The sequence below is a fragment of the Anastrepha obliqua genome, chromosome 5 (genome assembly GCF_027943255.1).
Source record: "Anastrepha obliqua isolate idAnaObli1 chromosome 5, idAnaObli1_1.0, whole genome shotgun sequence".
Taxonomy (NCBI): domain Eukaryota; kingdom Metazoa; phylum Arthropoda; class Insecta; order Diptera; family Tephritidae; genus Anastrepha; species Anastrepha obliqua.
This window is the reverse complement of record NC_072896.1, coordinates 109035703-109053158: the sequence shown is the minus strand read 5'-3', so window position 1 is coordinate 109053158 and position 17456 is coordinate 109035703. Positions and strand designations below refer to the sequence as shown.

At 37.9% G+C, this 17456-nt stretch overlaps 1 protein-coding gene across 1 annotated transcript in view; it reads left to right on the top strand.

The window, feature by feature from the left end:
* LOC129248917 (kinesin-like protein GA13060) overlaps nt 1-17456 on the top strand; it is a 178936-nt gene that overhangs the window by 155652 nt on the left and 5828 nt on the right. The window contains exons 3-9 of the mRNA XM_054888530.1: nt 9365-9539; nt 10037-10246; nt 10382-10475; nt 10671-10874; nt 15082-15276; nt 15470-15690; nt 16104-16233. Of these exons, the coding sequence (XP_054744505.1) occupies nt 9365-9539; nt 10037-10246; nt 10382-10475; nt 10671-10874; nt 15082-15276; nt 15470-15690; nt 16104-16233 (1229 nt within the window). The remainder of the gene's footprint in view (nt 1-9364; nt 9540-10036; nt 10247-10381; nt 10476-10670; nt 10875-15081; nt 15277-15469; nt 15691-16103; nt 16234-17456) is intronic.

Below are 17456 nucleotides of genomic sequence, written 5' to 3'. Positions count from 1 at the left end.
CACTGTCATCGTTCATAATCCACATACACTAAAAGAACTCTCCCACCCCCACCTCTAACCGGCCCTCCTTTCTTCCCATAGGTATTCCTCCACCTTACTTTCTTCACAATGGGACCGCAAAGGATGAATTAGTTTTCTTCGTCCAAGTGTGCCCATTCCTTGGGCAGCCATTTTAACCCAACCTAAGTAGTAAAGCCTCAAAAATCAACAGAAGCTTGTACACTATTTGTTTTGATCTGAAGGAATTTGAAATATTTTACCCTAAAAGATTAGATTGTTCAGGTTAGATTGACCAGGATAACTTGCAGACGGGTTCGGTCCATAGCGATACCATACGGAGTTTATAAGTTATGCGTTTTGAAAAAGTTGACCTGCATGGTGTTTGTTTCTTTTGTGAGTTTTAGGAGACATTTCTAACCCACTGCTGAGATGTCTTCCAATAGGTCTAACTGTGGTGCCCCAAATATTTCAGGCGTGTTTTGAATACCGCAGGATATTCACAAAGGAATCCACAAAGAAGGTGCTTTAAAGTTTACCGCGAGTTCTTCTCCGTACATAACGCTGCGCTACTACTGAGCTATATCCCGTCAGCCCGCTTATCATAGTTCTACCATATTTTCGTATTAGTGATAGTATAAATTGAGTACGTCCGTGACCGCCTTTTTTACACAGATCTTAGCACGCCTGCATGTGGACTGAATTTTCTGATAAAGTTTTCGTCTAGTTCGTTGTTTAATTTCGTTTGCACTTTGGTATCTCGTTGACAAAATCCGAGGATAGAGAGACCATCGTTTTAACAATACTACCTCGTCCGCTTAGAAATGTGGCTTAAAAATCGCTGTCAACCTTTCTATTGCCTCCCTGATCTGAAGAAGTATCTTGGACGTTATACCAAGCGATGTGATTGTTTGCTTTAATGGCTGCCTGGGAATCTATATAAAGCTTAACCTTGGAGTTTGCCTCAGTAGTAACACGAGCTGGGTCTGCTCCCTGTCGAACTACGAAAACCTCAGTCTGGAATACACTACAGAAATGTGGAAGGTTATACAACTTCCTTAGGCTTAAATCTGGGCCATATATCCCAGCGCCTGCTCCACTAGTCATTTTAGAACCGTCCGTGTAAAAGTTAAGTGTATTGAGTTTGGAGCTAAAGTGTTGTTGTTTTGTTTTCGATAGTACTCTTTAACCGTTTTCCCCTTTTAAAAACCGGACTTTATTGCTTCAGTTTATTCAGCCATGCCTATGGTTCTGTATGAGAGTTCATTTAGGGCTTTTAGTCTTTCCGGAGACTTTGCAGGATTTTGCAGATGCAATGCTTTCTGCAAAAAGGTCTACGGTAGTAAGTCAAATATTCAAGAGCCGCTGTTGGAGTTGGTCTTAGCGCTCCTTTAATGAATAGAGCAGCTAGTCGATGAACCTTTTTATGTATTTATGCCTAATAGGCTTAGCAAAAAATTAGAAGTTAACAAACACCATTCTGCATTCGGCCTCTATTCTACATCTAAAATTTTTAAAACAATAAAGTAAAACTAGGCTAATGTTGAGCGTATTTCGAAGATTCGTTCAGGATGGATTTGGTGTTACCAACTCCAAAACTTTAAGTTTTAAGCTTTCGTATTAAATAAAAGGAAATAACTCGTACATTTTTCGTTTTTCTTTGCCATTTTTCCTCACTTTTCCTTTATCATACGAATTGTGGTCTAATGGCATTGACTTCTAATTTTTTCCGCCCAAGTGCCATTTCACAAACAAAAAAAAACTAATATTGAATTCGCTGCCAAAGCTCAAAACAGACCAACCACAAAGCGTATTCGAAGCCCAAAGCAATGCACTGCTTTCATTCAAAAATCCACACATTTTTTTACTAAATTCTCACCCACTTGCATGGATTTTTGTGTGCTTTATTTTTTTCTTGACGCACGGAACAATGATATCCTTGTGGCAGCACGAGCAGCAGGAGCAGTAGAGGCAGTACCTCTACTCCGTAACTATACAGCGAACAACCGACAAGGCAGGCGCAGCAGTCAAAGCGTGCAAACTTATGGCAAGCGAAAAAAGCCTTTCTATTTGCTTAGCTCTGCTGGGCTGCTTCGCCTCAAAAGCAGCCGTTACTGCTTTTTTCACACTCACATCAAAGGGATTTTGTCTTGCGCCGCAGCATTGGGTTTGCCGCCGTCGGTCCAAATTCCACTTCTTTTTGTTTAATATTTTCGGGTATCTCGATTTCACGCAAAGCTCGCTTGATAGCTCGGTTGACTGACTGCTTGACTGCCTAAATGTTTGCCGCTGCCGCTCCTGCTGCTGCTGCTGCTTTGCCATTCTATTGCGCTATCGTTTTGCATGTCTGCTGCTTATCGCTGCTTCTGGGACGTTTGCTTTGCTGCGTAGTACTCGTAGAATAAACCAACGCGCTCTGAGCGCTCGGTTGCATGTGGTGCGAATCCTTTGAAATATGCGAGTAGCTGGGAGGCAGTGAAATTTGGTGTTGCATTGTTCGCAAATTCGTCGTTCTTAGCTCTGGCTTTTGAGTTATTGTTGTTTTTTTTACTGATTTTTGTTTTTGCCGCCGCATATTTTTTGTTCCCAAATTCTTTGTGCGTTTACCCGTAACGCCGATGGTTAGGAGTCTCTCTTGATAATACTTGTCTTATGCGCTTTGAAGTTTAGAAAATTGATCTCCTCAAAAGAGAATGGAAACAAACGAAAAATGTAGCTGAATTTGATGCTTTGAATTGGAACTAAAATTGACAGCTTTAAAGCATTTTCGTTTTTTTTTTTCTTAAAGTGAACATTTAAAGAGTGGAAAAGCTTGGAAGTTCAGTATTTTGAGTTATTAACGCACAAATCCGAATTGAATTAAATTTCTTAAATTTGACGTCTTTTGATTTTATAAATCTGTTTCTTGTTGTAAGTAAGAAGACGATTTTTTTTAAGACGAAAATCGAAGCGAAATTCCTGCAATTAACAATTAAGACGGCTGCGTGATTGGTTACCATTACCTAACGGGACAGTTACCTGTAAAATTTCGAAAAAAAAATGTTTTTCATAAAATGAAAAATATAATCCTATAAGAATATGTCAAAAAATTTTTAGAATGTAAATGTAAGTATTTCTTATATTATAGATAGTCAACCGTGACGACTCTATTCTTTGCGTTCGAGCGCTGGGAGAGGTATACCAGAGTTACTTTGACGACTTTAGACGCGTTTTCCTCAAGACTACATTTTTCGAATTGGCGTACTCGATAACTCGAACAGTTATTGACCGATTTCTCTGAAATTTTGCACACATCTCTTTTATGATATTACTTTCTATGTGAAGTTACAAGTTTTCGAAAATTTTTCAAAAAAATTTTTTTCGAAGCAAAAATAGTAGGAAAACTCGTTTTTTCAAGCATTTTATTCCGCGAATTTTTTTCCATTTGCTGTTTAATTCACATAGAAATTAGAACATTAATAAACAAACAAAAAATTTGGTTTTTTGTATTCTGGTCACTGACGCTGATGCTACAATGCCCGCCGATTGAAAAGCCTCGCTGCGACCTTCCTGGAAGAATTGAGTGTACATCCGCAATTTTAAATGATAAAAAAAAAAATAAAATTTATAATATTTTAATGTATATATAAACTGTATGCCAATTTTGAAAATAATATATTGACTTCTTCATTTTAAATAATTTTAATGAAAATCAGGGAAAATATGGCCGTTTACAGGTATCTGGCCCCTTAAAACATTTGCTTTAATTTCATTACCAACTTTCTTATAGCCTTCTTTCATACCAACTAAGCCATTAGCACATGAGTGTGAGATCTTCACCCAACTAAAACTTCTATGGTCCGATGTGCCAATCCCTCAGGTGTATTCAGAGTTGAGCTCATCGCTTGTAACTGGTGTTATGCAGTCTGTCCAAAATTTCATCTACTCAGTACCACTCACCGAAGCTGCATACAGTTGAAGCAGATGCTTTTTCTTGTAAGTTTATCTAAAGAGTAAATCGGCTCTTGTCTTCCTCTGCCACCACCAGCGAGTTCCAGTTCTAACACTTAAAGGGCTAAATTATTGAAATTCATGCAGTGAAGTTATTTAAACAGCTGAGTTCTAAAGTGGAAATTCGCTTTAATCTGAAAATGCTGCTGCCTTGGAAGTTGTTATTCTTCTTCCATCCCATTAGTGGCGTAGTCATACATTTATTATATTTAGCTTTTTTGTTTCCTTTCTTGTCTACCTGCACTCGTATATGGTTTTTGCTGGTCTATTTTCATGTTGATACACGTACGAGTACATACACACAGGTACACCTCCCCCCCAAACACTTCCTCATGTATTACTGTTGTGTGTTAATTAATGGCATTAACATCGTGTCTAATACGGTTATTATGTTGGGGTATCATAATTGCATTTTGGGATTTTTTGGTTTTGTTCGGTTCATTTCATTCGCAACCAACGGCTAGCATTCGGTTGGGCTGACTGAGACAACACTTTTGGGGATTTATCAACCGCATACTTGCGCACGTACTTATTTTATATAAAAATATGAGTTACGTTGTCTGGACTTAGAAATTAAACTGTGGCTGCCAGGTTGGCGAAATAACATTTGTATATGGATGTGGGAAAGGAGGCAGGTGGAAATAAGGGAGTGTATAAAAACTAAATGTGATGGGGAAAACAAGTTTGTTGTTCTGTTTTTGTGTGTGCGTGTGTTTTTTTTTTTTAATTTTAATTTAAGACAAGAAACTCCGCAATCATCTTGCCACACCCACCTTTGTGCTAATTTAAATCTCTAGAACTTCTGGCTATTCAATAAACTTAAAAAAACATAACCATCGTTTCTAATCTATAGAAGAGGTTCAACGTAAACTGCTGCATGAACTGAGAGCCGTTAAAAAAATAGAGTTTAAAATTTCGTTCGAATTTTTGTATTTTGGTGAAGAAGAATTAGTTCAAAGAATAAATAAAGATTGTAAAAGTTTTAAGTAAAGCCACATTTTAATTTAGTCACAGTAGGAAATACAATGCAGTAAATTAAGATTAAATTAAATTCTTATAGTAAATCATTTCAAGAATGTTGTGTCAAAATTGTAAGTGGATCGGAGCAGAACTCTCAAAGTTATAGCCTTTGTAGGCACTCTACCTCGAATGCGGAGCATCGATAATTTTTCAGTCATTTTTTCAAACGCGTTTTTCCCGAAACGACTTCTTAAAAGTCGGTGCCAATCACAACTCCGAAACTATTCAACCGATTCTTTACAAATTTGGCACACGTTTTCTAAATCAAAAATACCCTCCCCCCCCCCCCCCCCCCCACTGTTTTTTTTTATATTTTTTTTTAAGGTTGTTTTTCACTTACAAATATGGCGAAATTTTTCGCCAAAAATGCTCGTTTTACGTTTTTTTGCCACCAAAACTAAAAAAATGAAAAAAAAAATTTTGTTAATGTAGGGGGGAGCATTACGTCATACTTTAACTGAAAAATTCGACTTTTTTAGTTTCAGATGATTCTACGACGAATGCCGATTGGCACCGCAGAGCACCTCTCGAAAAACATAACATGTCATGGGCTTTTTTGTCAATATTTTATTATTAATATTTTTTAAAAACTTATTGAAAAGATGTACAATAACATGCAACTGATTTTATTAAAGTATCTTAAGCCATATTTCTGTAAAAAATTAAAAAAAAAAAGTGTTTTTTTTTAGCGCTAAACCCTACCACCCCCTTAAGCGGCGGGGGCATATTTGGCCAAGTCCTGAAAGTATTAGTTTGCGGAAAGGGAATCCATTATTTTCTCGGTAGATGGCTGTAGTGATCGATATCTCATAAAATATTGATCAAACACTTTAAAATTTGTCAAGGTGGCATTTGACATCATCGGCCTTAACAACCGCGCTGCCTTCTCCAAACTGGATAAAGAGGCAAAGCGAATGGGTCTGGTGGTGAACGAGGACAAAACGAAGTACCTCCTGTGATCAAATAAACAGTCGGCGCACTCGCGTATCGGCACCCATGTCACTGTTGACAGTTATGATTTCGAGGTTGTAAAGGACTTCGTATACTTAGGAACTAGCATTAACACCGATAACAATGTCAGCTTTGAAATCCAACGTAGAATCTCTCTTGCCAACAAGTGCTACTTTGGACTAAGTAGGCAACTGAGCAGTAAAGTCATCTCTCGACGAACAAAACTAACACTCTACAAGACTCTCATCATGCCCGTCCCAACGTGTGGCGCAGAAGCGTGGACGATGACAACATCCGATGAAGCGACGCTTGGAGTGTTTGAGAGAAAGATTCTGCGCAAGATTTTTGGACCTTTGCACGTTGACAACGGGGAATATCGTAGGCGATGAAACGATGAGCTGTATGAGCTATACGACGACGTAGACATAGCACAGCGAATAAAGATACAGCGGGTACGTTGGCTGGGTCATGTCGTCCGAATGGATACAAACGCTCCGGCTTTGAAAGTATTCGATGCGGGACTAGCTGGTGGTAGCAGAAGAAGAGGATGACCTCCTCTGCGTTGGAAAGATCATGTGGAGAAGGACTTGGCTTCACTTGGTGTGTCCAATTGGCGCCGGTTAGCACAAGAAAGAAACCACTGGCTCGCTTTATCGCGCCAATTAAGAAGAAGAATACATTTCACAGTAAAAAAATTATTTTGCGGGTTTTTTGTTTATTCCATTCAGTTGCGAGTAACAGGGTGTTAACAATGGAAGTCAATAAAAAGAGAATTCGGTACATTTTACAGTTTTTCTTTGATGAAGGCGTAAAGGCAAAAATGCAAGCCTGGCCGTTGTGACTAGAGTTTACGGTGCCGATACTGTAACAGCTAATTACGTGCAATTTTGGTTTCATCAATAATGGTTTCATTTTCCCCAAACTAATATACCAGGTGAAGTCCAAATAAACAAGACTGGGGTCATTTTTTGGCGTTTCTCATGGCACTATATTCTTAATGAGTTAGTGCGTTGGAAGTTACATCCCTAGCTGACTTCCAGTGAAAATTATTGCACCTAAAGTGTCTGTATGTTTGTGTCATCGGTACAAAAATGAGTTTCGACGAAAGAGCTGATATCAAATTTTGTTTTAAAATCGGTAAAGCGTTTACCGAAACATTCGAATTGATGAAAAAATGTATGGCGATGATTGTATATCTCGTGCCAGAATTCATGAGTGGTTTGCACGTTTCAGAGATGGTTGTGAGGACATAAATGACAATGAACATACGTCCGCCCAAAATCAGTAATCACCGAAAACTTCATCCAAATTATTAGTAAATTTAACAAAAATTAACCGAAATCATCATTGAAACTATTGGAATCGGAGTTGAATATCTCCGAAACATCGATTTATCGCATTCTAACTGATCATTTGAGCTTACGGAAGGTCTGCGCAGGTTTCATTTCGCACAAGTTAACTGAGGACCAAAATTGGAAGACCTCATTAAAGAGGCGAGAAAACACTAGAACCTCTTTTACAACATAGTAATTGGTGATGAAACGTAGTGCCTCCAACATGAACCTGAAACTGAGACTAAATGTAAAAGTACCGAATGGAATGCGCCAGACCAGCCACCACCCAAAAAATCGCGTTTGGAGAATTCTAAAATCAAGTCAATGCTCATTTGTTTTCACGATTCTAAGGGAATTGCCCACAAGGAATTCATGCCAACGAGCCAAACCGTGAATGTAATTTTCTATCTTGGTATTTTGAAGCGTTTGTTGCATCGCATTCGCCCTGAATACCGCGAAGGAGAAAGCTGGCGCTTATTGCATGATAATGCACTATCTCATCGATCCACTCTAGTGACTGATTTTTTGACTAGAAATCACATTTTAACCATCAATCACTCACCGTATTCGCCTGATATGGCTCCCTGTGACTTCTCCTTATCCGGAAAATCGCATTTGGCCATGAAAGCAAAACGTTTTGCGTCCGTGGAGGCCATCCAAAAGGCTTGTACAGGCTGTCTGTCGCAGGACGTTCCGGTCAATGACCTGAACTACTCTTTCGAAAAGCTTTTAGATCGCGCAAAACAGTGTATCGAGTCCAGAGGGCACTATTTGGAATAAATAAACTCGAAGTTATCGGAACAAAGCTCCTACCATTTCTATTTTCACTCAGTCTTGTTTATTTTGGACTTCACCTTGTATCACATGGTTTACTTTATGTTAGAATTGCTTCAACGGTTAAGATTACCCTGGCATTTCCAAACAATTAGCTAATTTAATTTCGAAGCAAATATTCTTCGGAATATCTTAGCCATTAAATGCATAAACTATTCTATGGTAATGAAATAAAAATATTCAGACCGCGACGAATGGGAACTGGGAGTATCTTTGGTCGATCCTAGTTTCGAAAGGTTCACAGACGGTTCGAAAACATATACTGTAGTCGGTGCGGCGCTTTATGGACCAAACACGAAAATCTCCGAACTAATGGACAAAAGGCCTACCGTCTTTCAGGCTGAAATTCAAGCAACTTCAAGCTGTGCAAGAATAAATTATATAAGGGCACATATAGCTAATAGTATAGTAAATCTTCCTTAAAGCACTAGCTTCACATTCTGTGGAATCGGAAGTAGTGGACGAATGCTTTAGCAATCTTAAGCAACTTAGTGCAACAAATAAAATTGTACTTTGCTGCGCTCCGGGTCCCTCTGGAATAAAAGGTAATGAAATAGCTGCTGATACCCAGACCGTGACCGTATCAACTGGGCAGAAGCTAAAAGGAGGGTAAATAGTTGGAGAATACTCCAGAATTTTCCATTGGGAAGTTACATAAGAACTTCGTCAAGCCAAAAGACCTTCTACCCGCAATAAGGAACTTAAAACATTGGTAAAGTTGATGTTAGGAAAATAATAGGGTTTCCACAGGTCACTATTACTTAAATTAGCATCTCTCAAAAATTCGCATTACAAATGAGAGAGTGTCGGCTCTGTCTGAATGATGATGAAACCTCAAGGCATATCTTGTGCAACTATATTGCCTTGGCAAAGACAAGACTGCATATCTCTCATCAAGGCGGAAAATTTACTGAATAATTTTGGCGTTCAACCAATTCTCAGTCTGAGTCAGCGAGCAACTAAATTAAAAAGAACCGAATGTAATATATTTAAGGGTTGTAGTGCCAGTCAATGAGACTAGTATTAACTACTTCATTGAGCTACAAAAACTAAATTTATTTATTTATTTTTTGTTTTTTTTTTTTTTGTTCTTATATAAGAAAAGGAGTAATCTAGAATTACATTTCGTAATATTTACTTGCATCTGCATATATCCATAACTTTTAAAATGTGTTGTATGAAAAATTTAATTGCAACGAATAATTCTAACAAATTTCTTTAACAATTTCTTCATATAGAGCTGCACAGAAACTTGCACAGACACGCAATTCCACCAAAAGTCGCACCGCCGAGCTGCCAAACGCCAGCACACGAAATGGTGGATTTTGTGGGGCGCTACAGCGAGCGCCACCACCCATGCCACCGGGCCTGGCACGGCGACTTGCAAACAAGGAAAACTACGGCATCGGCAAGGTGAGTACAACACAACGTAGTTTCCCACCCAGCGACCCATACCTGTGTGCACATCCGCATATAAATAAACTCTAGTGCTCGTATAGAATTACCAAAGTTAAGTATTGCATGACGTGCAGTGCCATAAAAACGCGATCCAATTACCGTCTACGATTTACCGCTAATAATCTCGGTCTGTCAACAAAATTGCCAGACATTTTTAAAGGCGGTGTAAATAGTGAAGTACCCATTAGGTGATCAAGGCATAAATCTAATTTAAATTACAATCCGCAGCAATTAAGATCGCAATCAACAGAGCTACTGTTGCAAGTGTCCAACACGAAATGCCGCAAATCATAAGTGAAATGTGGCAGACACATGCATACATACACAGCGGTACATTCAGTAAATGTGTACAAGTATTAGTCATACGAGTATAGTAAATTTACTACCAATTGTTTTCTGTTTTTTGTTGCACATGAAAAAAAGTATTTGTTTCTTCGCCAACCATTTTCCAGGTTAAGGTAATGTTGCGTGTCTCGGACGCACACACCGACACCGAGCATCCGCATTTTATGGCGGTCGATAAGAAGAAACGCCAAGTGACGCTGACAGATCCATCGGCGGCGAGTGCAGTGGCTGCTTCCACTTCGCAGGAGCGTGGCCCGATGGTAGCGGCACCGAAAATGTTCGCTTTCGACAGCCTCTTTACGGCGGAGGATCAACAGGTGAGTGCGCTAATCAATGTGAAAGCTTTTAAAGTTGGAGTGAAGCAACGGCGCCAAGCTGGCATATCATTTGACTATTTAAAAGTTTTACTTTAATCTCTTATTCGGCTTTCTGTCTTCTCTTTCCGTTCGCAGTCCGATATATGTGCGTCTGCTTTGTCTGAGGTGATACCCGCCGTGTTGGAAGGTTCGGACGGTTGTCTCCTAACGATTGGCTATCCGAATTCCGGTAAGTTTTACATTTTCTTTTTGCTTTTTTTTCATTAGTTTTATTTGCGACGGGAAATGTGCAATAAATTTTACATTAATCGTAATCTCAACATGTTTATCGCACATTTTTCTTACTTTCTCCTATACGACATGTCTCTTGTGTTTTATTGTCTTTTATACTTACATTTTCCGTCGCCTTCTTCGCATTTGGCAGGTCAACCGAAAACGATGTTGGGTGGCGTGAATCCGCCCACGGAATTAGGTGCTATTCCTTGCGCCATTTCGTGGCTCTACAAGGGCATTAATGAGCGACGTCAGAAGAGTGGTGCGCGTTTTTCGGTGCGTGTCAGTGCGCTGGGTGTCAGCGCCACGAAACCGGACTCAAGTTCGAAGGATTTGTTGGCGGCGCATGCGACTGGTAAGTTCGAGCGAATGGTGGCTGGTTAGTTAATTTACTTTAAATTTTAAAACTAATGGTACTACTGTAAAGCCACTGCAGTAGCGTTAGGGATGTCTTATTTTTAACTTTTAAACTTAAAGCGATTTGCATACAAAGGGTCTTACCGCACGAAAATAAAATTTTGTGTTTTTGACCGAATTTAACAAACTGCGCCAATCGTTTCTTTTTTGTGCTAACCGGTTCCACTTGAGCACACGAAGTGAAGCTAAGTCCTTCTCTACCTGATCTCCAATGCCTGCCCCTTCCTCTGCTGTTATCCTGTAAATCGAAATATTAGAGATCTTAGGATCTTATTCTCAAACCTTAAATGGGTAAGAATCTAATATTTTTTGATAGGAAGGTTGAAGTTATGATATAATGTAGCCAGTGGGCCAGTGTTGGTAAGCAGAACTGGCGCTATGGGATGAACCAAACGTAATGTTGCGGTGCCGTTAAACTCTTTTTATGTGACTATTGTAGTGCTTATTCTTCTACCAAGACTATCAGATGAAGAGGCGAATTAAACAACCTCTCTCTGTCTGCTAGTTCATCAACCAAAGTTTCTATATCTTAATAATCTAATATAAAAATACCTAATTTCTAAAAAATAGTAGTTTAACTAAAAGGAAACAGAAACTAAGTTCAATAAAAAATTCAAAAATTTTTTGAAATTTTTTTTTTTTTAATTTTTTGTTTAAAAAAAAAAATGACTTTTTCTTCTTGTGTCTGTACTAGTTTTGAAAGGAAACCTGTGAGTTAATGATTTTTGTTTAAATCTTGAATCTTAATCTTAATTTTAAGTGTCATTTTCAACAAAGTTTGAACCTTTTAAAGCTAGCTGGTCCCTTCATAATTTTTCAAAAAACAAACAAATAAGAAATCTGGTGACAAGCTGGATTCAGGCTTATATATTATTAAGTTCAATGTACAATGTATCTAGACTTGAAAATAGTTCAAACGATGGCCACAATGATCAATTGTGATGCTCTGAAAACATATAATCCATTCCTATCTTTATAAATTCTCAAACCATCTCGTTCTTACGGGGCATCCAATCAAGCTTTCCAATGAAACTATACTTAGCATTTTACGTTCCTGAAAAAGTGGCCTACAGAAATCAGATTTTGTATGTTTTTCAGCCCTACATCTCTCGCATAAGGCGCTGGTGGGAGGCGCTCCAAACTTGAAGTCTATATGACTATTTTTCCCGACACCACTTAGCACTGCCGTCAAAAGGTTGCAACGAATATTCGCCTTTGACTGTCTTTCCGCGTTCTTCGTTCATTACATGCTTATCAAAGAAAACAGGATACTCCACGGACAACCAGATTAGGCTGCCTGTGCTGTTCTAACTTCAACTGCTGCCTACCTTTCATGCCTTCCTGAGACCTCGTGTGGAATAACACTGCGCGGTCGAAGAAAAAAAAGATATCATCAACATTTTTGAACAGCTTTACAGCTAGTCGTTGCCGACCTAAAATTTTTGATCACAGCCTGGCTTTTGCGCTTTTCTTCCAGATACGTAATTTCCTTAACGCAAAATCAAAATATATAGCATTTTTCCATTTTAGTTATTTTCCTTATACTCGGTATGCCTAACCTTTTGTTGCACTTTTGAAACTATTCGTCACTTAAACATTAAATGCAGAAATCTCGTACTAAAATTAGAAAGAGCACTTTGCAAATATTTTGTGAGATTAAGCAGATTCTCCTGATAAATTTATATAAAACGGTGACTGACATATTCGAGTGGGCTCGAATGTGACTACCATTTGACTGGTCCATGTTTGAAGCCCAATGTACTTATATATGATATAAGAGACTTCAAATAGCAGTCGCTTCTCAGCCAGAAATGGCAATTTTCCGAGTGTATTTCTGTGATGAAAGAGCTTCCCATAAAACTGAATGCCGTTTGGAGGTGGTGTGGTATAGTAGAAAGAGAAGAAGCACAGTCTAACACATAACATCGTGGTAAATATAATATATTTATGTCCACTTGTGCTCAAAATAATAGTTGTGTTGACATTTGTAAAGTTTTGACTATTTAGATATTTTTTATTTAATTTTTGTTTTTTTTTTTAATTCAAAAATTTTCATTAAAGTTTCAAACTAATTTAATCAGAATTTTTAAAAAAATGTCGAGTGTGCAGTCTTTAGCCCAATCAAAAAACATTTCGTGCATTCGTTATATGGCCGAAAGCACCGTCAACAAGAAAAATTACCAAAAATCAACGTGAATTTTGAGCTAGTTTGAATTAACGAAATATAGGGCTTTTCAGTAAGAGCGCTTCGACTTTTGAATTTTTTTGAATAAAACACGAACGGTTTGACTTTTTTAACTAATTTTTTTTTATTATCGAGTTTGAACATATACATTTCTTTTGCATGACCACCGCGTGCACGTTTTACGAAGTCCAAACGTTGAACCCAATTTTCGACCACTCTTTTGCATAAATCGGCCGAAATTCCAGCAATTTCGCGTTCAATATTGGCTCTGAGCTCACAAATCGTCGCCGGCTTGTTACTGTAGACCAATGACTTCACATAACCCCAAAACGGGACGGCTTGTTAAATGGACCGTAAAATGGCCGTAATGCTCTTAAAGTAGCAGCAACAGAACGATTATTTTCATAAAAAATTTGCACGATTTGCAATCGTTGCTCAAGTGTGTAGCGTTCCATGATGAAATGTATACTAATGAAGTTTACAAATGACAAGCGAAAAATAAAAAATATTGCGTCGTTCGCCCTCCCTATCGGAAAAAAGTTGAAGCGCACCTATTGAAAAATCCTTTATATCCCAGTTTGAAATTTAGATGACAATTTTTTGAATTTTTCACAATTTTGTACTAAGTTTGCAACTTGAATTTATGTGGTTTTTGATGTAGCTTGAATATTTTTATAAAAAAAAAAGAAAAAAAAAAAAATTAAAGGAAAGATAAAAAAATTCTCTAAACTTTGCAGTATGTCGCGCTGTTCTTATTGGGAACATTCCGACTGCCTGCCCGTATCTTATGATCAGAATGTAGATATAGAATACACAACAGGCTTGGGCTAAATAATTAGTGCTATAAGCGGCCAGTTAAAACGCTGAAAAACTGAAGACTTGACGATAATGAAACCATTATTTTAACTACAATTAAAAAATTAGTGAAAGTGCAATTTAGTGGTAGTGCAAAATGCCGAACCCTGATACCGACATTATGTTTCGAATTCCTGTATGTTTACTGCAATTTTGATAAATACCATTCATTCAATAGTAATGATAAGAAGCTTAAGGGGTCACGGCGGTTTAGAGCTTGAAAATTTAGGGTATTTTCAGGATTTTTTTTTACAATAAAAAATGAAAAAAGATACTTAAATTTTTTAGGCGTTTTATATAATTAAAAATACATACAAAAATTAAAAAAAAAAACATTTTCCTTTTTTAATTTTTTTATTTTTAATTTTAATAATTTTAAAATTGGCAGTGAAGCCCGAAAAACTCGACCTGGACAGTGTTATCCATTTTGGCTCTTCCATTTATTTGAAACACAAAAATTTAAAAAAAAAAATTAGAAAATGGCGTGGTTTCGAATTTGACTCTTTAAAAATCGGTTGGTTTTTCTGTTTTTTAATAAAGAAATTCTTGATTCTAGTACGGGCAATAGCCATTGATGTTGTGAACAGCGTATTAAAATTTCACACGATTCGGTTGAATAGTTTTTTTTTCTTTGATAACACCAGACCGAAGAAAGTAGTTTTAATATATTTGAGTTTAAAGTTTTGACAATTTAAATGCGACCATTTATGCTGCCGCGTAACGAATCTAACTCTATCTGCTAAAATGGCTGTAGAGTCGAAAATACTGGGAATTTCTTTCCAAAAATTTGACAGTATATTTTTAGAAGCCTATACTTTCGAAGTGTCAAAGAAAAAGATTCGATTTTTTTTTAATTTTAGACCATCCTTAAGAGTTTTACTGAGTTCATTTCACGCCCTTTTCCCTACGTCCCTCTTTATTATTAGCCGCCACACTCTCAATTTTTTCCTAGATATTAGTGTAAAACTAGTTATATATGGTACTGTGGCTACTGTGTTAACTTACCCTCAAAGCTTGCCTCCTTTTTAATATCTTAAATTATTAGTCACTAAATTACATTCTTCGTACTTCTTTCCATGCCCTCTTTCACATAAATGCTCAACAGAATCCGATGACTCGCCGGGTGTGTATTTGCGTGATGACTTTCTTGGCGGACCCACCGAACTGCGTGCTCCCACCGCCGAACGTGCCGCATTGTTCCTAGACGCTGCACTCGCCGGGCGACCACAAGGCGGGCTTGAGCCGGCCATGATATTCACACTCCACGTCTACCAGTACAGTTTGTCGCGCAAGGGCGGAGGTGAGTACATTATCTGTTCAATCTCAAAGCTCACGGCAAAATAATTGGAATTCCAATGCTTCAACTGCAACACCTACACACACACACACTTACACATATGCACAGCTACACTAAGCACACCGTATGTGTGTAGATATTTCATGCTAAAATTTTAATGCACTTATTTTCATTCGAATGCATACAATTCGCACAGTGGCTGGAGGACGTAGTCGTTTACATCTCATCGATTTGGGTGGTTGTGCCAACCGCAACGGTGGACTGCCACTCTCCGGCATCGGCAATATACTACTGGCCATATTGAGTGGACAACGGCATCCGCCGAACAAGGATCATCCATTGACGCCGTTGTTGAAAGATTGTCTGGCGCCGTTGACGTGTCATGTCGCCATAATGGCGCACGTGACGCACACACAGGTGAGTTGACGCTGACAGAGGGTTGATTGGTCGTCTCGTAGCGTTGTGCGTGTGAATGTGCAATAAGAGGTTCAATGCCGGGTAATTGGTATGCTCTTAAGCGGTACTTTCGAGTGGCACTCCAGCTCGGACTATGTCATTGTTGTTTTGAGGCTTAATTGGGCAACAATTCCATAATGGAAATGACTATTGATTCAATGCTTACTCGCCATCTACTGCGACTGACTGCCCGGTTGGTCAATTTATTGCACATTCATAAAATCGCACTCTGCTCTGCGCGATCATCCTGCTGTGTCGCAATGAGAATGATAAATGACTTTCAATTTACATTTGCTTTTTTACTAATGTTGTTGTTGTTACGTTTGCTTTTCCATTTGCTCTTTTCGTTCTTTCGTCCTTTCGTTTGCATGCAGTCGCACACGGATGCACTGACGACGATACAACTGGCCTCACGCATACATCGCATGCGTCGGCGTAAGCATCGTTTTCCAATGCCAAGTGACAAAACGGGTGTGGGAGGGTTGGCGGCGGGCGTTAATGGAGGTAGGTACTATGTTGCATCACACTCGAAAAGCGACCAACAATCGCCTTGGAGAGATATGTAAATTCTCAGTGTAAATCAGTGAAATTAAAGTATGGGCTGCGTTACATATAAGTACGTTCATATGTGTTGACATTTGGAGGAAATATGTGTAGCATGTGTAGTGGGAGGAAATGTCTCGAAGTGGAAGGATACCCTTAGAAGCCCTGAAAGGGTTTTGCTATTCTTTAAAAGCAGTGCAGAGTAGGTTTATTTATTAATTTCGAACGCTCTGGCAAAGCGGAAAAAGCCGTTATCAAGAAAGTATTTTGCTGGCTGATTCTTCAATGGCCTAAAGCCATCCGTAGACACAACTTTGGCGGATATTGCAAGCTAGGTCTTCCACTCAAGACTAGAACTCCGTATCAGTCTTCTGTGCCTTTATGGCTTTCAGTGTTTTATATAACTATCATAGTTTCCAGTTGGATTATTTGCCTAAAGTCACAACACTTAGCATTTGTTGGAGTTTTAGGTTTAGGCATTGTGAACAAAGCTCGACCGGTACTTACAGAATGGCTATGTAAGGGGATAGTGATAATTATTCTCAAACTGCGAAGGAAACTATTACTATACCTGTAGGTAGTAAGAATAAGGAATTATAATCTGCTGAAACATAAATTTATCATTGGTAACACCGACGACCTAGATTTCCATATTATGACTCCGGCTAGGATCAACAGAAATGGCCCACGCGCATCTAATAACAAACTCGAAATATACAACCCGCCTTTTCAACGCAAACACAACAACTATGATCTCGCCACAACCTTAAAATCTCTCCAGACTACCCCTCCAACAGAAACCAAATCGTCGGTGACTTAAAACTACCGAACTTTTTTCTTATTAAAAAAAATTAAACAAAAAATATTAAGCAAAAACAAAAAAATTAAAAAAGTTAAACAAAAATATAATTCTTTTTACTTACAATACAAAATTAAATTTAAAAAACTGTAAATAAAACAATTTTTAACAAGAAATAAACGAAAAAATTAAACAAAAAAAAATTTTATTTTAAACATAAAATCTTAAAAATAACAAAAAAAAAATTAAATAAAAAAAAATTTAATGAAGATGAAAATTTTAACAAAAAACAAACAATTAAAAAAAAATTAAACTTTAAACAAAACAGTTTTAATCACAAAATTTATTTAAAAAGAAAATTTTAAACAAAACAAATTTTAAGCAA